Source organism: Rousettus aegyptiacus, unplaced genomic scaffold (genome assembly GCF_014176215.1).
Source record: "Rousettus aegyptiacus isolate mRouAeg1 unplaced genomic scaffold, mRouAeg1.p scaffold_m13_p_11, whole genome shotgun sequence".
Classification (NCBI taxonomy): Eukaryota; Metazoa; Chordata; class Mammalia; order Chiroptera; family Pteropodidae; genus Rousettus; species Rousettus aegyptiacus.
In genome coordinates this window covers 47,224,309-47,248,323 of record NW_023416286.1, presented here as the reverse complement: position 1 = coordinate 47,248,323, position 24,015 = coordinate 47,224,309, and the positions used below count along the sequence as shown (strand labels likewise).

The following is a 24,015-nucleotide window of genomic DNA, read 5'->3' as shown; positions in this document are numbered from 1 at the left end:
GGGTGATAATCTGCGCCAAGTTCGAGCCCATCCTGTCCCGAGGCCCGGGGGTCCAGGAGTAGGGCAGAAGGACCCAACCAGAACCAGGACGTAGGGGATGCTACAAAAGGGCTGAGTGTTTACTGGATTTTACTGGTGCCAACACCAGAGGGCACAGCAGAAAGTTTTAGGAGATTGGTTCAGAAGAGGAGATGAAGGGATACATGTGGTTGAGGGACACGCAGGGATGAAAGACACATGGGAATGAGAAACAGAGTCCTGACCACCCCAAGTGACGACCTTCCCAGCGACGTGCTCTCACCTTATCGGTTTCCTTTCCAGCTCCCCTCTTATCAACACAGCCTTATCTATTTGGTATTAATTTTTTTTTTTAATCTACTTTGCCCTGTCGGAATGCAAATGTGTGAGCCCAGCAGAGATTTGAAGGTGACCTTTCCCCTCCTGAATACCATGGTTGCCCTTCCCTCAAGAGAAGAGACCTCACACAGTGCAATAAAATATTTCATAATCTTAATCTAGAGCCTTTTAGTGTTGCTAGAGTAACAGAGTTTGTCTGCAAAATCCATAGGTTCTGGCAGTCCTCACATATTATGGAAAGTGATTTTGTTTGTACCACTTAGAGGACTGATCAGGTTTCTGCTGTGGGCATTCTTCTGGCTTTGTATTGTTAAACTCACCAGTAGCTTGAAGCTAAGTTAGCAATGCCCACCTGTGACTTGAAGGCCAAGGAGGACACTTGGTTCTTACGTAAGAGACAGCTCTCTTGTCACCGATTCTGGCAATATTGCATTTCCAGCCTGCAGAGGAGAGAATTTCCGACATTTTTCCCAATACTACTACCTGGACCCTGGGGTTTGCATACCAAAGAGGTTCTTGGGTAATACCATGCCTGTGATCATCCCAGCACTGAATTTATCACATGAATGGTCTTGCTAGTTCTCAATTTTACTTTTGCATTGGTAGTAGGAGGGAGGGAAACCAGGCACCAGGAAGAACCAGCTGAAAGTTAATGAAGAAGGACATTGAAATGATGGGGACAGTTTGTGCAAGACCAAATCAGGACATCCTTATAAATCTAGACAGTTGAAGGTAGTCCTGCATTGTTAAAAGATGCATTTGGATTTTCGTGCTTTTTGTGAAGTTCCAGATGAAATCAGGTGGAGGTATAGCATGAGGGTCTCTCAGCTGTACGGCTGTGACCAGGCACAGTGGGCTCAGAGCTGGCTGCCCAGCCAGGATGTGGAGTATGGCATTGTCTGTGGAGTCATCAAGTTGGTCCATCATGAACTCACTAGGGCAAAAGGTCCCCCAAATGTCTCTGGTTGCACACTTGTGGTGAGAGAAGTAACAGGACATCAGTGGGTCATGTACAGTGCCACTTCTAGAAGTTTCTAAGGTAACGTCATAGTTTTTAGGGTCGGATGGGATGCCCTGTGCTAATGGACTTCGGGAACTCTAGTTGTTTTGTTCACTTTTGAGTCTCTTCTTGTTTGTGTTCTCTGGCTATGAATTCTGCTCGATAAGAAGTGGCGGATGCCCTTACAGAGCAGAATGCGGGCTGTGTCCTTCTTGTCAGCTGTCCTGGGCTGAGGGGCCTTACAGTTAATCACGGAAACATCCTCATCAGGAGTAATGGAGAAGTACCGCCCTCTCTTCCAGATGATTCCAAAATTAGATGGTCAGGCCTCGTGGTTCAAGGCCAGTTTGAAATAAAATTGTGAACCAAAGGGCTTAGTAGTACATCTTTGAAGGGCATGAGCTGAACGAGGTCACAGAACATCCATCTGGGAGTGGCAGGTAGGTCAGCAGAGGCTGGGGGGACAAATTAGATGCAGGCTTTCTATTTTCCTTTGAGAAGGGGGAGGTGCCTGGCCTCCTCACTGGGAAATCTGAAAATTGCCTTCTGAATCTTTTATATATGTTTTAATGTATTTTTTTATAACAGCAATACAAATGTAGGAAAGTTCATTTAGGTATTTCTCAAATGATTTTTATATAACTCTTTATATCACAATCATTTTATTTGTATGCAGTAATTTCATAGGAGAAGAAGCCATGCAGATTTTCCTTTTCCCATCGAGATAAAGGAAGTATTTTTTACCTTTGGCTACATTTCCTTAGCGTTGACGAACATTCAGATGTTCCTCCTGGCTGGGGCAGCCTCTGGAGGAAATTTGGCTTATTTTTCTAGGGCTAGCCGGCCTTCCCTTATCCTCAGGGTGAGGTGAGTCTTCCTGATCTGAGCACATCTGGAGCTCTTGGTTTATACCCGTTACAGAGGTTAGTACCCTGAGCATCAGTTCTTCATGATGTGGACCCCACCCCGCTCGTCTCTGCTTCTCTCCAACACACAGAACAGCTACTGGATCATTATTGAGTCACTTGACCCAGAGAAGTTGTGCAGAATAGTCGATATTTAAAACTGCCACAACACTGTAGACAACCCAGTCGGGAATTATTTTTGTTGTTCAGATCAAGGCTTCTACAGGCACAGCTCCCCTCAGGGAGTCCCCAAGTTCCCTTTTAGTCAGTTCATCACAAAATGTATACTGTGTGGAAGGAACAAGTATATCTTTTGGTTTTGTCACATCTATATCCATAGCACCTAGACTGGTTCACATATCCAGAGGCTTTTATTTAATGTGTCGGCAAGTCAGAGTCTGGCATCTCATTTTCCAGATGAGGAAACCGAGGACCAAAAGGTCATCAGTTCAGAGATCTCCCAAGAGGACTTGAGTGACAACTCTGATATGCAATGTCTAGGGACCATTTTCATTTAGAAGAAACACATGGGGGCTGGAATAGGGTGTCAGGGAAGGGGCCGCATCCCAGGCAGGCCGGGAGAACTGGCCTGCTTCCTCCTACGCTGGAACTGCAATGTGGACAGTGCCTCGGGTCTCTGCATCTGTCCACCTGGAGTAGCCACTGGGAGTTTCACATCAAAACTGAAACTCAAAGTTCCGGGGTGTCAAACCAGGGGACGTTTGTTACCAACTCCCTGTACGTTGTTGAACAAATAAACAATGCATATTAACAAAGATGGAGTGGGAGAGGACCACATACAACGCAGTAGCCAGCGAGCTCCAACTGCATTGTTAATCAGTAACCCAGCCACAGACACAGAACCAACCTAAGGCATGTGGGAAAACCAGTTTTGAGCATATTCTCTAAGGCTAAAGATAAAAAAGAACTGCACACAAATATTGTACTCTAGTTAGTAGCTTGCTTTTCATGAGGTTCGGGTTAGTAATTCCAAAATTACTTTCTGCATATTCTAGGGTCGGGTAAATGAACGCATATATTTTGTATCCTGAGAGTGAGGATCGTGCTGCTGGAGACAGGAGTTTCAGATAAGGAAGGTCACTGGTGCGGTTTTGAAGGTGTTGGAATCAGAGGGAAGGACATACAAGAATTCTTTGTACTATTTTTGCTATTTGTTTTGGTAAACCTGATATTATTTCAGAAGAAAAAAATTAAAGATATGGCCAATAACTGTAAAAAAAAAAATCCTCAACCTCACTAATAATAGAGAAACACAAATGGAAATAACAACGAGAACTTTTTTGTTCCTCGGGTTGACAAAACTAAAAGATTAATAAGACGAAATGTTGTTCAGGTTATGAGGAGATGGGCATCAGACTATTGGAGAGAGTCAGACTGGCAAAGCTTCTTAGGGGTCAGTGCAGGCTTCTGGCTCAGGTTCCAAAGTGCAGAGACCTTAAATGCATCCGAACTAAAAGTATGGGTTCTTGCATGTTTCAGGAATCTATTCTACTTATATATAAACCCAGATTTTATATGTTGAACATATAAACATATGTAGCAGAGTTTGTAATAGCAAGAAATTGCAAATCATTTAAATACCCATTGCAGGCACTGGTTACATAACCCCTAATTTTTCATGAGAAGTGTGCAGAGGGTCACAGTACTGAAAACACTTTCTAAGGCACAAAGCCACCTATTTGTTCTGTGATATAAAATCAACAAGAATATACCTCGTACAGGGTGAAATCTGGCCTAGGATCTGTCCTGGGCTGAAAGTCATTGAGGGCAGAAAGTAGTGGAGAAGAAGGGAGGATTCTGCAAAAGGCACGGCTAATGTCATGGTGGGACTTTGAATCGGTTTGTATTTCATAAAAGGTTTTTGTTACACACTGGTTGCCCACAGCCTCCTTTTTCTTCTGCTTCCAGTTGGTAGCAGCCATCGTGTTTATCAGCTTTGGTGTGGTGGCCGCCTTCTGCTGTGCCGTCGTGGACGGTGTGTTTGCTGCTCGGCACATAGTGAGTTCCATCTTTTTAATTTTGTTCTCGATTGCTTTCCTGGGTTTAAAAGATCTACTACACATGAGACTAAAATTACATGTTGCAGAACTGAGCTCAGAGACCTTCACTGTTTCTCTCTCCATTTGTGTTTGCCAGTTGCTATCTTTCCTTCTCTCACTTTTCTTCATTTCCTGCAACACACACACGCGCGCGCGCACACGCACGCACACATGAACGCACACACACACACGCCCATCACATCATTATGAAATTCTTCAACTTCCCAAGTAACTTTCCTCAGGTCTCTTTAAACTTGAGACAAAATACATCTTGAAGTCCATTGATTCTTGACTTCCCAGGTTTTATAGTTTAAATCCATCTCTCTTAAAAGATTATGACAGAATTTTCTAGCTTGATGCAATGGCTTGTCAAATCCTTTTACATTTATTTTATCTAACTGTGTAGAAGCCTGAGACCGAAGATTCTATAAATAGTTGCAGTCATATGGAGTGTAATGATGTTTTAGTCAATGACCAGTAAGATTGTACATACGATGGCGGTTCCATGAGATTATAATGGAGCTGAAAAATCCCTATTGCCTAGTGCCTTTTTAGTCATTGTAATGTCATAGAGCAAGGAATTCCATGTTTGTGGTGATGCTGTTGTAAACAAGCCTACTGTGCTGCTAGTTGTCTGTGTGAGACAGAGAAAAAAACACAGCAGAACCATCTAGGAAAGCCTGATCCTGCGAAGTAGGCTGGGTCCTTGCAGGGATCATGGAGAGGCCCCAGACGACCTGGAAGAGGTGGAGGCCCTAACTCACCAGCCAAGGTCAGAACTTCACCACGATCTTCCTTCTAGGTTCTTTATCATGTGTCAAATAAATATTTACATTTATAGCACTTTTTAGGAAACTGTATATACTTTGGCCCAGACTTTTGTTTCTTGTTTTTTGTTTTTGAAAAGATAATTGAACCAAGTCCCTGGCCAATATTCACTATGATGGTTCTGACACTCTGGTTACAACAGAAGGAATATCCTTTGATCTGAACTCGATTTTCCACCCTGTGCCTAAGTTACCAAAGTCAGCAGGTTGCTTTGGTGTTGGACTGTCACAGCTGAATTTTCTCAAATGTCATTTAATCAGCAGCAAATATTGATCAAAGGCCTTGCTCACCCAGGCTCGATGCAAAGACGAATGTGCCTTGGCCCTTTTCTTGAAGAGCAAGTGTCCTAGTGCTCAAATCATGACAGCTGGGGTTGATTATTCCAAGGTCTTCTAAGGAGGAAATTTTTTTTTCTGTTCTCAGATTGTCATCGTGGGAGTAGTGTCCCAGAGACGGATGTGTATTTGGGTGCGGTGTTAGCAAATGGACCTGGAGATCAGCAGACAAGGGCATGTAAATGATGTTGTCTGACCCTGAGTTAGCTGGTTGCCCTCCTCGGGCAGCTTCCTCCTATCATAGGGACCCTGTGAGGCTGCACTAGGCAGCCCATATGAAGCCCTGCTGGGGCCACGAGTGGCCAGTTAGTAATAGCAGCACCAGTAACGACTCTGGACCATGTGTCTGCGGCTGTCACACAAACCCATTCCTATCTCTCAATGAGGATAGAGAACAACTGGTCAATATAATTTCTTATGAGAAATCAACATTTTTATTTCTCTCACTAAATTGAAGGCTTGGGTCTAGCAGGTAGTTTTGGGGACCCTGGTTTTGAAGCAAAAACTAGTCTTACCTTCCTGAGAGAGAAAATTCTTCATGACAGAGGGGCACACAGCAGCTGGAGGTGGGATCCCAGCTGGAGATGGGGTCTCAGCCCTGCTGCTGTGCATGCTGGCTTTTCCCAGGCCTCATCTTTCTCTCAGCTCAGGTATGAAAGAAATTTCCTTTGAAACTTATAGTTTCCCAGAACTTCCTCCACTACAGCAGTGAAAACAGAGACATGCTGTCCCTCAGCCCTACTTTGTTTCGTGAACGAATAGGATTTATTGAAGCGATTATCTTTGCAGGAGATGTATAAATATCACTGGATAGAATTCTGGGCTCCCTTGTTCCAAATTGGCCAGACGCCTCGTGAAGCGGAACATCAGCCTCCAGGAATCAGAAGGTCATCGCTGGCAGGAGATGTGTCAGGAATCAGTCCTCCTATCTATTTCCACCCAGCAGGGCATGTGGTCAGGTCTTCTGGACTACAGGACTCGTGGGATTCATGGTTCATTACAGGAGAAATGGGAAATGATGTGTCTGGCAGTCACTTGGCTGGACCTTTTGTGCCAGCTCAGGGTGGTGGACTCATCATTCTCTGGCAGAGTAACTTTGTGGTTACCCCAAAGTATTTTAGAGGCTACTCTGGTGCATCTTTAGTGACTGACTACACAGTGCTGACATCGAGGGCACACCATCCTCTTGCCTCCTGGCTAGTTCCTGCTTCCTTCTTTCATCTTACAGCCACTTACTGAGGCTCTGCTTGTGCCAGGTGTGCAATGGACCAGGGGAAGCTGGCTTCTTTGGAAAGGGCCAGAGAGTCAACACGTTTGGCTTATGGCCACATGGCCTCTGTCAAGGCTGCTCAGCTCTGTCGTTGAAGCACAAAAGCAGCCATAGATGATATGCAGATGAATGAGTTTGACTGTATGCCAATAAAACTTAATTTACAAAATCAGTAGCTTGGGTTTGGCCCACAGGCTGTAGTTGGCGAACCCCTGCAGGAGACACATGGGGATCTAACTGAGACTTAATGACTTACAGCCTGATGATTAATGTCTTAGTGTTAATTTATGTGCAACGGTTAAGAAATAAAAATTGTGCAAAATGGTCTACCTGAGCACCTGATGCCCACTTTGCTAAGCCAGAATGACACCAACTCTGGGCTCTTTACAGCTCCAGAAGAGATTAGAGTTACGTCCAGTTTCATCAAAAATTCAGAAATGAAGTTTGTGTGATTTAGTTGGGACTAAAATAGATTACAGTTTTATTTGATTCAAAATAATAAGAATTCTTTCATCCTGATTGAATAGTAAAGATTAGAGAGAAACCGAAACTGAATCACTGTTGTTTCCGTGTTAGGAAAAGGATTCACTAAAAACCCCAAGTTTTAAACTAAGTCTTTGTCACCGATTTAATGTGACACCCAGCAGGGAGTCAATTATGTTCTAGAGCTGATCTGGAGTGAATATTTGTGTCCTGCCCACACATCCACATGTTGAAGCTCTAACACCCCGTGTGATGGTGTTTGAAGGTCAGGCCTTTGGAAGGTGATAAGGTCATGACGGTGGGCCCTGTGATGGGATTAGTGCCCTTATGAAAAAAGACCAGAGCTTTCTCTCCATCATGTGAGGACACGGTGAGAAGGCAGCCATCTATAAGCCAGGGAGAGGTCCTCATCAGAATCCAACTACACTTGAGCCCTGATCTCTGACTTCCACCCTCCAGAACTGTGAGAAATAAATGTCTGCTGTTTAACCCACCAATCTGTGGTGTTATGGCAACCTGGGAATACTAGGAGAGAGGTAATGGTGAAACGTGCTTTCTTAGACCTGGGTGGCCGGCCGTTGAGCTGGGCTGGACTTAGACCAGGCCAGTGTGAGGGTAACGTTCAGGGAACCCATGAATCTAGACCTTTTCAGCAAAATATCAATGTCGAGTCTGGAAGGGCATTTCCACATGGTTTATAGGAATGAAGAAGGGTGACTATTCATAGGGCCGATCCATCGGAACCCGAGGCTTGTCATCTGCATGTTGGCGCAGTCACATGGATTGCCTTCACATGAGTGTTGCTGGAACTGGCCTGATTCCCTGGGGAACAGGTGCTGAGCTGAAGCTGCTGACAAAAAGGCCTTATTGGAACAACACCCATGAAGGGAAGGGAGGAGTGGAAACAGGTAGGGGGGCACCCAGCAGAGGGATCCCATGGGGCAGAACCGACCCTGACCCATAGCATTGCCCTGTCATTGCTAGGGCCTGAGAAGGGCCGAGGGGACCCCCTACACCAGCCCCACCCAGCCTCTCCGGCCACCTGTTTCTACAGATCTTTCTACCGTCTCCCATGCTCTGTACACATATCCTGTGCTCCGGTGTCTGCCCCTCCATGGGAAGATAGACTCCATGAGGACAGAGACTCAGCTCCATTCCCCATTGCTTTGTATTCCAGAATGGGCCTGTCACACAGTGGCACCAGTCTGTCGGTAGTTGCTGCCTGGGTGAACAAACGCCTGACTCCTAATCTGTTGCCGGTGTCACTGGTAGTTTTTAATACTCTTTTCTTAAGCCAGAAGCAGGGATGCTTTGAGAAATATGATTAACACAGTAATAAAACTAAATACAGTTATTTCGATCCTAACTCATTTTATAACCCACAGATTATTGGCATTTTACCTTTCTGTGTACCCCTTGCCATTCTCTACCATAATGATTATAAGTACCTCGTAATTGTCAGTTTGTCTCCTTCACTAATTTCATAGTTTGGCACTGTGTTTGTTCCATGAATGTTGGGAACAGACTCATGGATCAACGGTTGGGTAGGGCCGTAGGTAGGTGTATGCTTGGGTGGTTGGTAGATGGATAGATGCATGGAAGGAGGGAGGGAGGGGATGGATGGATGAGAATGGTTGGATGGATAGATGGATGAATTGAGAAATAGAAGGAGGGATGAAAGTTTATATGGATGGATAGATGGAGGGAGAGAGGAAGGGAAGAAGGGAGGAAGGGTGAGTATGTATGTATAGAAGGATGGATGGAGGGAGGGGTAGATAAATGGATGGATGGATGGATAGATGGAGAGATGAATGCACTGATGATTGAATGATTAAATGAGTAGATGGATCATTGGGTAAGTAGATGGATAATTGGCTGGTTGGATGAATGAGTCAATTAGTCTGAAATCCATCTTGCTCCCTTCCTAGTTGAAATATATTTTGCTTTTAGGGAAAGGGGCAGGAGCCAAGGGGTCTTCTCGCTGAGAGCTGTAGAAGTTCACCTTAAAAAGTCATGCAACCACCTCCCTTCAGCTGCCCTGTATTGACCAATGGGAGAAGTGTCAACCCAGCCTGCAGGGACAGGGTGCCTGCTCCCCTGGGTCATGCCACTCACCTGCCTCCTGGATACGGGAGCCAGGCTGCTCTGGAATGAGCTATGGTATTTCCTTTGTGTTATTTATCTGGCAGGCTCTAGTTGGCTTTGGCATCTCTCCTTTGGGCGCAGAGCCTGTGGCAGACAGGTCTGAAATTGCCTCTGGCCACTCCTGATTTGGAGATGAAGCTGTAATATTCTATTTGTGTTTGTTGCTAGGAACCAAGGCCCCTCACCACAGGAAGATGCCAGTTTTACACCAGTGGGGTGGGATACTTGCATGACGTTTACCAGACGGAGGTAAGCAAGAGCACGGGTTGATGTGTCTGGTTTCACTCTGCTCATCCGTGGATCCCATAAAGTTTTCTGTGTCTCTAGTCAAAATCTGAGTGTTTGGACTCTGACAGTTCTCGTCATGTCTTCCCTCTGTGCCAAGGGGAAGCATTTGTAGCTCATGGTTGGTTTGGAGCTGGCTTTGATATCTTATGCGTTGTATTTATTTTGGAATCACAGTTGCTGACTTGTCTTCTCTGACCCACGACAGTCCTAGAAATGTACTTGCTGGGTTGGGTGTGGATTTTCTAATGAGCACTTTTTAATGACTTAATCACTATAATAAAAAGCTAGGAGACTACATGTGCATTTGCCAAGAAACTCACTGACTATCCCTAGGCCAAGGACATCTACAGGGTGATTTCATCTCTATTTCTAGCTGAGCGAAGTGCCAGGAGTAACGACGTGCGCCGTGGCACGCCATCCTCTTTCAAGCCATCCCAGGTGGCCATGTAGCGAGCGCTCTGTGGCTATTTTACTCCGGTTCTGCATAGATTTGCTCGTTTAACAAAACACAGCCTCAAACTGCATAAAAATGTCAGAGAAGGGGGAAGAGCAGCCAGGAAACGCTGGCTGTAGTTAACGCCACACGCAATTGTTGGGGGTGCTCCGTAAACTATGGGGGTCGAGGGGGGGATTCTGCATGCTGGGGTATAGTGTGCTGAGTGGCTGGCCGGAAGCTCCCTGCTGCGCTTCTCCAAGGGAGGTGACACATTTCTTCTCTAAAGGCTGGTCCCAGCATTCGCAGCCCTTCTCCTGGCCAGAGAGAGCCCTGGGCCCTTGTCCTGTTCAGAGGGAGTCACGGGCTCTCCAGGGCCTCCATATGCACCCCCTGCCCCTCTGCAGGTCCTCATGCTGTCTCTCCTTCCTTCCTGCTCCCCCTGCTGTGTTCAGTCCACTTCAAGATTGACTATTTCCCTCAGCTCTTAGGACCACAGAGAAGCTTGGCTCCCATCCTGAGCGCCTTTGTCAGGCCTTCTGAGGACAAGCTTATGTGCAGGGCTGCCCCAGCTCCATTCTTCCGCCAGGGGTTCTCAACCTCACTGCCCATCAGAATCATCCCAGGAGCTTGAGCAGATTCCAATGCCGGGTCCCACCCTAGGGAGAGGGTTCAGTGAGATGGGGATTGATAAATTCCCCAAAGATTATTCTGGAGCTGAAGCTGCCTACACAACTCAAACCAGCTGCCAGCAACTTTCTCTGTAAAGGGTCAGTAATACTTTAGGATTTACAGGCCGGGTGGTCTCTGTCTCAGCTACTCAACTCTGTCCCTCCAGTACCAGAGCAGCCACGGGCAATGTGTAAATGGATGCATGGCCATGTAGAGCTTGGCTCCAGGCCCCTGGTGGCTGATCTTGCTCTAAGCCACTGTCTCCTGCTGTTGCTCTCCACACTTCCCAGGAGGGGACACCTAGGTTTAGGGTCAGGATTAGGATGAGGTTTTCCGACCTCCAGCTCCCCATCCTGTGGCTCGGACCTTCCCGCGAGCTGGTCGCTGGGCTCAGAGCCATGTGCCACCCTTCTCCTTCCTGCTCCCTGCCCCGCGCCTGCCCTTGACTTTTGCCTCGCCAGTCCTCCAGTTCTCACCTGTGACGCTTCCCAGCTGCAGTGCCCTTCTGGGTATAAGTCGTACTGGGGCTACTTTCATGACTCCCACTGGCGTGTTTCTGGTCACTGCCCTTTTGGACTGTTTCCCACAGTGTTTCCAAATTAATCTTCCCACTACCCTTCTCAAGCAGTCCAGAGTGCCCCATTACCAATTTGAGTGATTTCCAGAGGTTAACCTTAGAACTTTGAAAGAAAGGCCACCTGCCCAACGGGCTACTTGAGGCGCAATTGAAGAGGGGCCAGGTTCGCTAAGGCTTCCTGACTCAGTGGAGCCCCAGAGAGGCTCTGAGGACCTCTGGCGTGCTCTGGACTCTGCCTCTTAGAACCATCCTCAGCTCCTGCACAGAGAGTTTGGAGAACCTGCTCGAATCCCTGTCTGTCACTCAGTGTACGACCCTCCTTCAAAAGCTCCTTCTCCTCCCCAGATGTCACTGTCCTCCTTCTGAAGTTGGGGTAGTTTCTACCCTGCTTATCCCCAAATGTGGGTGGCACTGCTCATGCCTTTGCATCAAATGGTGCTGAAGGAAGGAGGAAATTACATGTTTTTGCCCCAATCTTGCTTCTTTAACATCAAATGTCCTCCAAACATTTGCAGCCCAAGGGAGGTCTCTGTGTGGCTTAGGCAGGGGCCAGCTTGGTTAGATCAGGATGCTGGGAGCTGTACTCTCTGTGGTCAGAAAGAGTCCTACCTGAAGGGGCCCACCAGGAGGAGGTTCTACCTATCCTTACCTGGAAGGATCTCCATCTGGAGGAGTCCCACTTACCTATCCCTGCCTGGAGGAGTCCCTGCCTACCCTCACCTAGGGGGGTCCTGCCTGAAAGAATCCCCACCTGAAGAAGCCTTTACCTATTTCCTGGAAGGGTTCCTGCTGGAGGAATCCTCACCTGGAGGCATCTCTGCTTGGAGTCAAGGTGACCAGAACCCTGTCTGTCTCCTTGTCTAACAGCGCTGTCTGCCTGGGCTCCCTGGCATGGCTGAGCCTGGCCCTCTAATTCCTCCTGTAGGGCAGGGCCCTGCCAATTCCCAGCCCTGTTTCACCTGGAATGGGGGGAAGGTGGGGAAAGTCAGGAAACAGGGCTCAGGATGGGGAGTTGCTCCACTAACTGGGGAACAGCAGCTGAGGCTTGGCTGTCAGGGAGCCCTGTCCACTCCGGGGGTGAGAGTGAGTGGGCACGTGGGGGTCAGGTGTCTGAGACCTGACAAGATCTTTCTGCTTACAGGTCACCTGTCACTCCCTGAACGGCAAGTGCCAGCTGAAGGTGAAGAGCAACACCTGCTACTGCTGCGACCTGTACAACTGCCAGAGGTGAGTCTGGCAGGGAGTGGGGTGGGGAGGATGCCCCAGCGATGGCCAGGACCCCTACTGCTCCTGGACGTTACCATTGGGAGCTCCTCCTCCTGTCCCTCTTTCTTCCTTCCTTCTCTGCTCTTCCCTGTCCTGGACACTGCGTCCACCTCATTTCCTTTGGCTCTCATTTACGTGGGGAAAGGGTGTCAGCTCCATTTCACAGATGAGAAACTGAGGCTCAGTGATGTAGATGGGGGGAGGGGAGGCATTCTAATAGCCCCACGATTACACCCTATCTGTGAGCTGTGCCTCTGGGTGAACTTAGCCAGCGTTTCTTAGTTTTCCTTCTCCACCCTTAGCTGATGGGACAGTTGGCTAAGTGAGGCTGGAGTTGGGTATTTCCCTTGATAATACTGCAGCAGGGTAGGCTCTGGTTAACCAGTTTCTCTTGAGGTCAGGCCTGGTTAAGAAGAGGGAACACGCTGGTTATTTCAGAACGGTTCCTTTCCCTCCCTCTACTGGAAGCCTGAGGGCGTTTTACTCTGATATTTGCTGTGAGAACCTGGTTGAGCTCCTGGAGGTGAATCTCATATTGCACCCCCCACCCCAGCACCCCCATGCTTGAGTCCCCTGCAGGTGTTAATGCTCGGACTTGTCCACAGCAGTCCTTCCACTACGGGTCAGTTTTCTGCCTGGGCCCTGGTTGCCGTGGTGGTATCCGCTTGCTCTGGGAAGCTGGGCCCCCTGTATCCGCCTGTGTGTATCTCCAGCCTGGGGGACAGTGGTTTGTCCTGTGACTGCCCCTCTTATGATCCGAGAAGAGTTGATGTTTCAGTCTGTTCAGCTTTTTACTTGTTGTTATAACTGAGTGAGAGTTCTGAGTCCCTCACTTGTGGAATGGAACACATTTTGTATCAATATCTTGAACACGTACATTAAAGTGAACAAGAAGTTTAATGTTTGCTTCTTGGGGACTCCTACCCTGATTGTTGGAAAATCCAGGGGTTTAAGCTGTACCCCCCTCCCCAGGAAGAGGGTTCCATCCTATTTCCAAGACAATGAAGGAGCAGCACATGAGTGATCATGGCGGCTGCCACCAGGAGACTCTTGCTGGCACGTGGCCAGGATGCTGTGTGGTCCAGGGCCCTGCACAGACCACCGCATGTTGTGAGGGACAGGATGAACCCCTTCTGCCAGAGCGGCTGGACTGGGAGAACTCAGCCGTCAGCCTTTGCGCCCTGCTTGCTCTGAGGGTGACTCGGTTGGGGCCCCATTGCCCTTTGCAGAGCCCATGTTTGGGGAGTAGGTATAGTGATGGTGCTGTCCTCCCTGCTCAGAGGCTGGGTCCCTTCCTCACAAGGACACCCAGACTGCCGTGGCCTTGGGGTACAGCGGGGCGACACCTCAGGGCCTTCATGAGCTAAGACCCAGAGCTTGTTGGGATTTGGTTTACCTGGTCCCAGTAAGTATCCTGTCCTCCCAGCCCTGCTCTGTCACATGCGTGGCAAGGTCGCCTCCTCGAAGGCGCGAGTGACGCTCCTGTCCCCTCCCCATGTGCAGCACCGAGTACTCTCCCACATACTATGAGTTCGTGGGCGTGAGCGGCTGTAAGGACGTGCTCCACCTCTACCGGCTGCTCTGGGCCTCGACCATAATGAATGCCCTGGGCCTGTTCCTGGGCATCGTCACAGCAGCTGTCCTGGGAGCTTTCAAGGACATGGTGAGTAGTGCCGCCCCGGGGTGGGGCAGCCACGGCATTCCAGACAGACCGGGCTTTGGGGCCCACGTTTTCTGAGGCAGGCATTATCCTCCCTCACCAATGGGGAAACTGAGGCTCGTGAAAACCACCAGCCATACTTATAATGTCAGCAAGTCTTCCCTGGTTGTTTCTGGAAGCAGATCCTGTTCAAACACTTTAATCTCTGCCCTCTGAGGCTTGTGCTACATGATCCCATTTAGGAAACAGAAGTTCAGCTCCAGAGGGAGAAGCAGAACTTGATGCTCTGATGTGTCTGTCTCCAACTTTTCTCACCCCAGTTGCACATCGAATCACTGGAGCCTCTGATTTGGTAGATGTGGGCGGCGGGGTGGCCGGGGTACGCATTTTCCCAGAGCAGATTCTAATGCGAGGACTCTGGAGAACGGGTGCTTTAGAGTTTGGGCCTCAAGTGTCAGCCTCTCCAGAGAGGGGCAGTGACCGCAGGGGCCGCATCGCGAAGGCTGCTCTAGCTAAGTCCCTCCCGCAGGGCTGTGCCCTCAACACAGTTCTCTTTCCACAGGAAAACGCCTCATGAATGGAGCCGGCCAGGCAGAACCCCCTTCTCCCGCCCTCTCCCTGTGGAACCTCTTAGTTTCAAACTCAATATTCTCACATAGTGCACAAGTCTTTTTTCATTCATAGAGGTGCCACAGGCAAAGGAGAAATCCGACAGTGTCCCCAGTCAAACACCATGACGGCTTGCAGACAGGGAGCCACCCACGTTGCCGGATTTTAACGCTAAGGCCGGGGAGAGCACACATGCAGAGAGGCCCTCCACAGGCCAAACCGAAACACGTGTGAAACTCTTCCTGAGTGACCTCTTGCTACCCGGCTGTTCTGAGGGCTTTGGTCATTGACTATTTTTAATAGCTTAGCCTGGAGACCTTCTGAGATCTGTGATTTTCGTGAAGTTTTCATTTCCCTAGATAAAACCCGAAATACCATGAGAGATCCTGGTATTCCCTAGGAACCAAACCCTTCTCCTGGCTGTCACCCTGGAAGATGCAGACAACTTCCCCCAGCTCTGGCCTTGGTCTCAAGATGTTTTTGAATTCATACAAGACAAAAGTCGCCGGTCACCATGGCTTCAGCAAAGGCGCCAATAGGTGTAGCAGCTCTCCCAGGTCAGAGTGCCTGGGGTCTATAGAGAGCCCCACAGGGAACCTTCTGTGAAAACCCTCGGTACAGGGGCTTTTTCTGCTATAGCTAGTTCAAAGTTTTCTCTCTTGGCAGGTTTTCTAGGAGAAGAGCGAGGTTAGATTGGAGATTGGATGCCCAATGTGTCTGGTTAGAGTTCCATCTTCCCTTCAAGCCTCGGTGAAGATTGTTGGGACAGCGGTCAGCCCAGTGCATTCATTAGAGTTTATAATAAAATTGCAGGGGAGTTCTATCAGAACGTAGTGCTGCCCCCAGAAGGGCCGCTAGTCACATGAGACCATAGACTTGTGTCTAAACTCTGCTCTGGACAATTTTCTTTCTCAAGCCCAAAGCTCTAGGGTATTGGAAGAAGCAAAAATGGTTATCTCTTAACATTTTACACCTGCCTAGTAGATACTCTTATAAGTTTAATGAATTTTACACTTTAAAAATTATTTTAAGGAACGAAGGCCCTTCATTACCAGCTGAAAGCTGTGCGTGCCCTCTCAGCATGTGAGGGCTTCGTACGTAGGTCACCAGATCCTTGTCACAATGTGGGTGCCAGAGAGGCATTTCGTATGCCCAGCAGGCGGGGCATGAGGAGTCTCTGGGGTCTGCAGAGGGTCTCCTGAGGCTGGTGCCTCGTTAACATGGTAACATTTACATACACAGACATTTCAATTCAGTCTGGTGAGGAAGGGTCTGCACTGAGCCTCAGGTACATAGAGAAATGCAGGTGGACAGTCCTGCTGTCTCAGCTGGAGTCTCTTCTTGGTCACTCGCATGGCCAAGCTCAGGGGTAAGAGTGGTCAGGGCAAGACCGAGCAGAAGCAAGGAGTGAGGGCCAAAGTCGGGCGGGGCTTCCTAGCGCCCCCTGCAGACAGAGAGACCATCAGTTCTCCAAGGTGAAGCTGGCCATGCCAAAATATTCAGCTCGCCCATGGGAGACCCCTCTCCCAGTCCTGCCTCACTCTCCTCAAACCTCAAAATGACACGAATGCTGGGCAAGGCCAGGCAGGCTCCTCTCTGGCCCATGATGTCCTCTGTGACCCTCGACCCTCAACCTCCACCGTGCCTGCTCGGCCCAAGCCCCCAGGCCTCTGGCTGCAGCTGTTCCCTCCATCCAGGATGCTCCCCAGCTCCTCTGTGGGGGCCCGTTCCAGCTGTGCCCGGACAGCTCTTAGGCCAGCCTGGTGCACGCAGTAGGCACTCAACAGTGTTTGTTCACGACTATGGCATTAAGGCTGCTGGGAGTGTGGGCCCCGCCCTGAGTTTTCTGTTCTTTCTGTCTCCCTTGTTCCGCGCTGCCCCAGGCACTGCTCTGGGTTTACTTCTCGAAACAATGAAATTCAGTGGTGCGCAGTGATTTTGTGCTGAACTCCTGCTAGAAGAGCACATAGTGCTGGGCTCGGCAGGGAAAAAAGTAACAACTATTGTTTAATCTGTTCTCTTTCCAGGGGAATGCCTGCATACCCGGGGGATTAGTGGAGGGGGTGTTTGAGCCAGGGAAGGTGGCCCCGGGTGGAGGTGGGTTAGCAAAGTGACTGCCCCTGCACTGACCCCCAACATGCCCCCTTGGCTGCTGGGTGGGCAGCAGGCAGTGGCAGCTCTGGGTGAGTCTCTGCTCCCACCGCCATCTCCTCTTGGCCTGCTTCCTTCCCGGCTGGTTAGCATCGCTCTGGAGCCCGGAGGCCTGGTTCCAGGTTCCAGACTTCCTTTCTCTCCCCACCACCACGCCTCAGGACCTTCAGTGGGTGGCGATGAGTTTTCAGATAAGCCACCTCTGCTGTCCCGGCCTCTCCCTGCCACGGCAGTGCCTGCCCCAGGGGTGTCAGGTGTGATCCAGATTCTGTCTTCTTAGGGAGAGCTGCACCTCTGGTCTGGGAACCCCTTGAGCACCCCATGTGAACGACTGGCTTCCCTCTGGGGTGGGGTTCATTGTAGGCCTGTCCTCTCTAGGGGAGGGGTGAGTGGCTATGAGTCAGGGCCTATGTCCTGTTCTCTTTTTGAGAACTATAGCCTCCGAGTGAGCTAATAAAGCACAAACTCCAGGAGTTTGGAATGCTTTGGTGTTGTTTGCATTTCTCCAGAAATGCCTGGGTTGTGGTCACCGTGAGTGGTACCTGTGGGAAACAAGCTCAGCCAACCAGCTCCGAGAAAGTCGGTGAAGTCAGCCCCACTGCTGTTGCTGAAGTTGCACTGACAGGTGCCTGTAACACTGCATGTACCTGGAGAGAACGGACCAGTGGTTTTCTTGCTTTTTCAAAAAAGCACCAAAGAGAGGCTGGGCCTAACCAGTCATCTCGATGGGTCCCTGGGACAAACAAACAGAAAAATAAAAAGCCAAAATAAGCCTGCTTTTAGGTGTTTAGTTCCAGTCCTGGAGGTATTGATCTGAGGACTGCATCTCTCCCTGGCAGACTCTATAACAGACCTCACCTCATTGGATGGCTTGAGGACAGGACTCCCTAGAAGGGTGGCTTGAGGCTAAGGGTGCCCCCAGCCTTTGGCAGGGCCAGCTGATGTGTCTCCAATCTCTGTGGCAGGTCCCTCTGTCCCAGCTGGCCTACAGACCATCTGCTCCACCTCAGATCCTCTACAATCCTGCCCAGCAGATCCTGGCCTACACGGGCTTCTGCCCAGCACCTGCGACCCTCCCTACCTGCTCGTCCTACCCTCTGCCTCTCCAGGTAGGCCCAGCATTGCCTGCCTGAAGCCGGTGTTCTCATGTCACGGGCAGCGGTCATGCGAGACGGCGCTGGTTGGAGGGGACTCAGAGAGAGGCTTAGGTTGAAGGAAGACGGGGTGGGCCGAGGGCTTCCCTTCTTCCGATTCAGGAAATGTGGTGGTGGAGCCAGCATGGACTGGAAAGGGGGTTGGGGCCCCCTGAGGGGAGACATGGTGGGTAACTCTGCACACAGCCCCTCACATGGATGGACATTAGACAGCCCTGTTTGGCATCTTGGGTGTCCTTTGCTTTGCATGGTCTCGGCGACTCAGCTATTGGTGTCTTTTGGGCCTCAAGCCTTTTGTAATAATCCATGACCCAGTCTCAACAAAAGTGTGCTGCAAAATTCTGGCCAGAGCGCCTGGAAACATACCACCTTGTGCCTGGGTCTTGTCAATATAGCAAAGTTATGTAGGTGGGGCCATGTGAATTTGCCAATATCCAACCACACTTTACTCACAAAAGTGGCGATTTCATAGATTTGCCGTGATATGATGCTATTGGCCTGAGGGCTGCTGTGGGAAGAGGGACATTTGGTGGTGGCAAAAACTTGCTTGCAGAGCGACATTTGCTTTGTCCTTTCATTGGCATTCGTGGTTTCAGCTTTTCCTTCTTTATATGCCAGGAGGCTTATGCCTGTGCCATAGTCGAACTAGACCCTGATAATTTGTCCCCTTTTGGACTCCAGACCATGGCACTGCTGACACTGGGACCAGATAGCTCCGTGGGGTGGGGTTGCTGTGTGCGCGGTAGGGTGTTAAGTGGTGTCCCTGGCCCCCGCCCACCAGCTGACAGTGCATCCCCTGTTTTTACAAACAAAAAATGTATCTGGATGTTGCCCAGTGTCCTCAGGGGCAGAGGTGAGAACCACTGGCCCAGACGACTTATCCAGGCTTCCACTGTGGGACGGGCAGCCAAATAAACTTAGCGCATGTTCTTTTGCTCATGTTGATGAGAACACCAACCATCAACAAGTTCTAGGAAGTTTACAATATTAAAACATGTGAGGAATTGTGTTTCTGTGCTTGGGCGGGAGGTGCTGTGGATGAATGGGCGGGGGGGCAGGCTGGGGGATTCAGATCCTCGTCATTGGTTATGAAGTCACACAGCTTCATACGTCAATTGAAGGGACCGGCACTAGATGAATGGTCCTCGCAGGCGGGCAGCAGGCGGGGCTTTCGATAAGTCTGGAGCCTGGGTTCGGGGTGCTGGGTGAGTGTCCTGCTCTTGCAGATATGATGTGTTCCTTCAGGAGATGTGCTATTTGTGGGAGTGTGGGATGTGGGCAGATGGTCTCCATCCATAAAACGCAGTGTTGGTGAGTGAATCCGCTTTATTTCAGCATTGTATTCTGTCCTCATCTACCTTCAAGGGGCTCTGGCTCTTCAAACACAGCAGATGTCCCCTCTTTACCGTCCCAAGGGAGGCTTGGGCTCTCTTCCCAATGGCCTAATCAGCTTTTATTGCCAGCACATGTAAGAGCATAATTTCATAGACATCAATAATCAGATTTCGAGGGGAAGACAAATCAATGAGGCTTCACCTGTTCCCTTAAGAGACAAACAATGGAATCGATGCTTCTGTTTCTGCTGACCAACAGAGAAGGAAAGGGAATACTTTAAGTGTTCTGCTGAAGTCATTAGCAGCAAAAATTTACTCCCACATAATAGCAAGGCTTGAGACAGCCTATTGGGGCCTGTTTTGAGCAGCTGGCCAAAATAAAAATCTTAAAGGGAACCTACCTTCCTTGCTCCCAGCAGTTGTCTGGTCAGGAAAATCAGGGAATGGCGTGACATCAATGAATTTTTATGAAAAAGGACACAACCAGAAATTTAGCTCGCATCCTGTAACTAAGAGATTTCCCGTTCACTCGCCTGGTGGGGGCGCCTGTGTGGGCAGAGCGTGTTCCTGGTGAGGCCCTGTCTGTCAGGGTAATGCGCTCTGCAGTCTCTGGTGTTTTTCTCCTTGGTTCATGGCAGTTTAATCCGTGGTTCCTGGTGGTTCACTCTGTGGTTCCTGGTGGTTCACTCTGTGGTTTCTGGTCATTTACTCTGTGGTTCCTGGTCATTTACTCTTTGGTTCCTGGTGGTTTACTTTGTGTTCTTGGTGGTTCGCTCTGTGGTTTCTGGTCCTTTACTCTGTGGTTCGTGGTGGTTCGCTCTGTAGTCTGGAGTGTTTTATGCTGTGGTACTCTCCGATGTTCATCTCCAGTGAAGAACTGAGCAGACATGTGGATGGTAGAATCTAGGAGCACCCAGCAGACAAAAGAGAATGTTCTCTAGAGGTTTGCTTTGTCTCTGTGGTCAGAAAAAGTATGATTATGAGAGAAAGAATAAAACGAAAGTGGGCAGGGGCCCTCTGCTGTCAGATCCTGAAAGCCCAGCCGTCGCCCCTGAGCAGGGTGACGCTCTTGGCTTCAGCTACAGCTCATGAGGATATTTTCTTTGGAGAATTCTGAAGTCCCAGGGCTCCTGGGGCTCCTCAGTGGGGAAGTCTTCAGGAAGAGCTGCGGCAGACAGGCTGGCCTGTCAGGGCCTTGGGCATCTGTCGGGCAGAGAGCAAAGGAACCACACAGCACTGCCAGTAGATCAGGGCCCTTAAACACTCAGCCTGTGTAATTTCACAAAAGGGATTGTTTGCTTTATTTATTCAAATGTTGGTTTTAAGTGTTTTGACCCTTAGAACTTAAGAAAAACTATTAAGAGGTTTGTTGGCAGGTGGAACAAACTGGCAATTGTATTGATTTAACATCTGTGCCATGCCCCAAGATTTTTCTCTGAATCACTTTTACTCGAGTCTGTGTATTAGTCAGGGTTCTCCAGAGAAACAGAACCAATAGGATGGATTTGCATATATAGACGTAGAGATTATATCTATATCTATGTATATGTATATGTATATGTATATGTATATGTATATGTATATCTATATCTATATCTATATCTATATCTATATCTATATCATCTATATCTATATCATCTATATCTATCTATCTATCTATCTATCTATCTATCTATCTATCTATCTATCTAGAGAAACCAAAACCTACAGGGCAGGATGGTAGGCTGGAGACCTAAGAAAGAATAGATCTGGCAGAATTCCCTCTTTCCGAGAACCTCGGTCTTTTTCTCTTAAGGACTTTAACTGAATGGAGGAGGTCCACCAACATTATGGAGGATGATCGGCTTGACTCAAAGTCTGCTGATTTCAGTGTTAATCACATCTACAAAATACCTTCACAACAATATCCAGAATGGTGTTTGACCAAACATCTGGGCACCAAAGCCTGGCCAAACTGACGCGTGAAATTAACGATAACACTGCATTGAAAATGCTGAGTTCTTGTGGGTTTTTTTTGTTTCTTTTCTTTCTTAAAGTATGAAGTACTGGGTGAAACTGAGGGCTCTCAAATGATCTGGGCAGCCTTCTCCTTGGATACATTTTCACTTCTGTGTGTCCTGGTGTCAGTCTGGTAAAAGGCCAGCAGTTGCCCGGGGCTGGGAAGTCTGAGGAATTCCACAGATGGGAGTTTCCACAGGGGGCTGCGGAAGCAGAGTTCATGCGAAGGAGGCCCCAGCTAGGCAGGACGGGCTTGCCCTCCAGCCTCCCTAAGTTTGCGCTCTGATCCGCGAGCCTTCTCACTAGAAGGGCCTTGGTTCAGTGGGTGATCCTGGGGCTGGGGAGGAGCCTGAGCCCCAGGTGTGCCCATGGAGGGGCGCTCTGCATGGACTGCGTGTGTGACCAGCCCTCTCTGCCTTTTCTGTTCAATTGCAGCCATCCAGCAGCTTCCCAGCCTCGCCCTCCACTGACCTTTCTCTGTCTGAGGATGCACAGCCTCCGTCCCAGTCCAGCTCCGGCTTTGGGCTTCCACCCAACGCCCCTCCTCTCTATGCCCCGGCCCCTTTCCTTCCAGGGGAAAAGCCTCCCCCCTATGCACCGTGACACAAAGGGAGTAGATTAAAAAATACAAATATATATATAATTTGTTAAAAAATGAAGCAGCCTCTACAAAGTCTACTTCTATGGCCAATCTCCTAGAGACATCAGGAGAATGTTCCAGATATCCATGCCCTCCTTCCCTTCCTGGGCACGTCTGTGGCAAGGAGAGGCTAGCACCAGTGGCGAGGACTGAGCCTCAGGTCACAAAGGCCCAGGTGGCACCTCTGCTTGGCTGCCTCATTCAGCATGTAAACCAGATATCACATAGAGCTAAAATTTCTAACTGGAGCTGCCTGGCTCTGGTATTCTGTTATCACTTACAAAAAAAACAAGTTTCATTTTCTCCTAAATAGTTAGTTGTTATTATTATTATAATTTTGCAAAGGGAATATGGCCGGTGGTATCCATGTGTAACGATAATTTTTAAAAGAAATGTGTTGAATGTTTATGGATTTATTTGTGTCCCCAGGAAGGGGCAGAGTCTCCACCCTCAGTGCTGTGTTCTCCTGGCATTTATTTGCTCAGAACAAAAAGATACTTTGGCTCCAATATAAAATGCTGTTTCTGAGGCCTGAGGGTTGACTGCGGCCTGTGTGCGTTGTCATTTCTAAGTCCACCATCGCACCTGGAGAGGGGCTCGCTACTCAAGGTCGCGTGTTTCCTTTTTAAGGTGTGCGGGTTTCCATCCATCATCCTTCGTGGAGTTGTCCGGGGGCTGCCGCGTCTGCTCCGTGGGGCACCTGTATGGTTACCCCTAAGAGTCAACCTGTGTTCTACGTGACTGTGGGAGAGGGCAGTTTCTGAGGCCCTTCCGCTGGAACCTGGGGTACAAAACAACAACTATTGATCGATGTGCGCCCACCTGCTGCCAGACACGCCTGAGGCAGCGGTGAGCACAAACCTTGTAAATGATGAAATCCGGGTTGACTGACAGACCAGAGTCCCTAAATGACAGTCCTGAATCATTGGGGAGAAGAGACAAGGGAGGGGGAGAGAGAGAAGGAAAGAGGGAAACGAGTAAAGACGGTCTCCTGCTCCCCCTGCTGGCTATGAACGCCATTCTGTGTAGCAGGCCGATTATCCTCAGCCCCATAGAGAAACATCTCCCATTCAATTTTCTGAGCACATAGTAAGTTTCCTCTAAAGAAGGCAAACATATACATTCAAATAAGGAAGCGACACATGTAGATTTTAGCAGACACAGGGTGAGTCAGTCCCTGGGAATCTGGCTAATTGATCTTGGAAAGGCTATTGATTACAGACCAGAAGCAAAAGTCCTGGTCACTGGTCTGGTGAGACATTTTCAGTTAGTATGAATACTATTTTGTTAAGTTTAGACTCACGTGCCCAAGTGTTTTCCAAGAGAACCTGATCTGATCATGGCCCAGCATAGCCTTGGCCTCTGTAGGACCGGGATGTGGTCCCCTACTTCCTGTTTGCAAAGACAAGAGATGTCCACCCTCTGGGATTCTAAATGGGAGAAAAGGCACTTTCTTTCGCTTTGTCATTAAAAGGAAAGCTCCTTTTGTTAGATGAGACTGTGGAGAGTGGGAAATGTAGCCGCACAAAGACAGACTAATGCAATGTCAGAGCTCAGAGGTGGGCCATCCAAACATAGATCTGGGGAGCTGAAACTGGAGTGAGGGCCACTAGGCATAAAGGGCTGACCCTGGCCTCAGTCTGATACATGTAACTGAATATTAGTGATAATAATAAGCTGGCAGAGCCACCAGGCTGCCCCTGTGGCTGACACGTCTGGGGTCACATAGCAAGTACCTCAAAGAGCAATGCTCCTCTGCCTGGAGTTTAAGAACCAGAACTGTTCAACTGAGTCAGGACTTCTTTGCAATCTAAGACATTGGATGCATTGGTGGCTCCCTGTTCCATGAG

At 49.0% G+C, this 24,015-nt stretch overlaps 1 protein-coding gene across 6 annotated transcripts in view; it reads left to right on the top strand.

Annotated features, from left to right (window-relative positions):
- The window catches only part of TMEM255B (transmembrane protein 255B), a 42,240-nt gene that overhangs the window by 15,981 nt on the left and 2,244 nt on the right, over positions 1 to 24,015 (top strand). Inside the window, exons 4-10 of one of the 6 annotated variants that reach the window (XM_016151954.2) lie at positions 4,192 to 4,281; positions 9,552 to 9,632; positions 12,135 to 12,185; positions 12,495 to 12,580; positions 14,123 to 14,282; positions 18,005 to 18,148; positions 21,961 to 22,693. In XM_016151954.2, the coding sequence (XP_016007440.2) occupies positions 4,192 to 4,281; positions 9,552 to 9,632; positions 12,135 to 12,185; positions 12,495 to 12,580; positions 14,123 to 14,282; positions 18,005 to 18,148; positions 21,961 to 22,128 (780 nt within the window). In that variant the 3' untranslated portion in view covers positions 22,129 to 22,693. Of the gene's footprint in view, positions 1 to 4,191; positions 4,282 to 6,274; positions 8,920 to 9,188; positions 9,394 to 9,551; positions 9,633 to 12,134; positions 12,186 to 12,494; positions 12,581 to 14,122; positions 14,283 to 18,004; positions 18,149 to 21,960; positions 22,694 to 24,015 lie in introns of those variants that run through there. The other 5 variants (XM_016151956.2, XM_016151955.2, XR_001597754.2 and 2 more) reach the window with 5 other exon arrangements.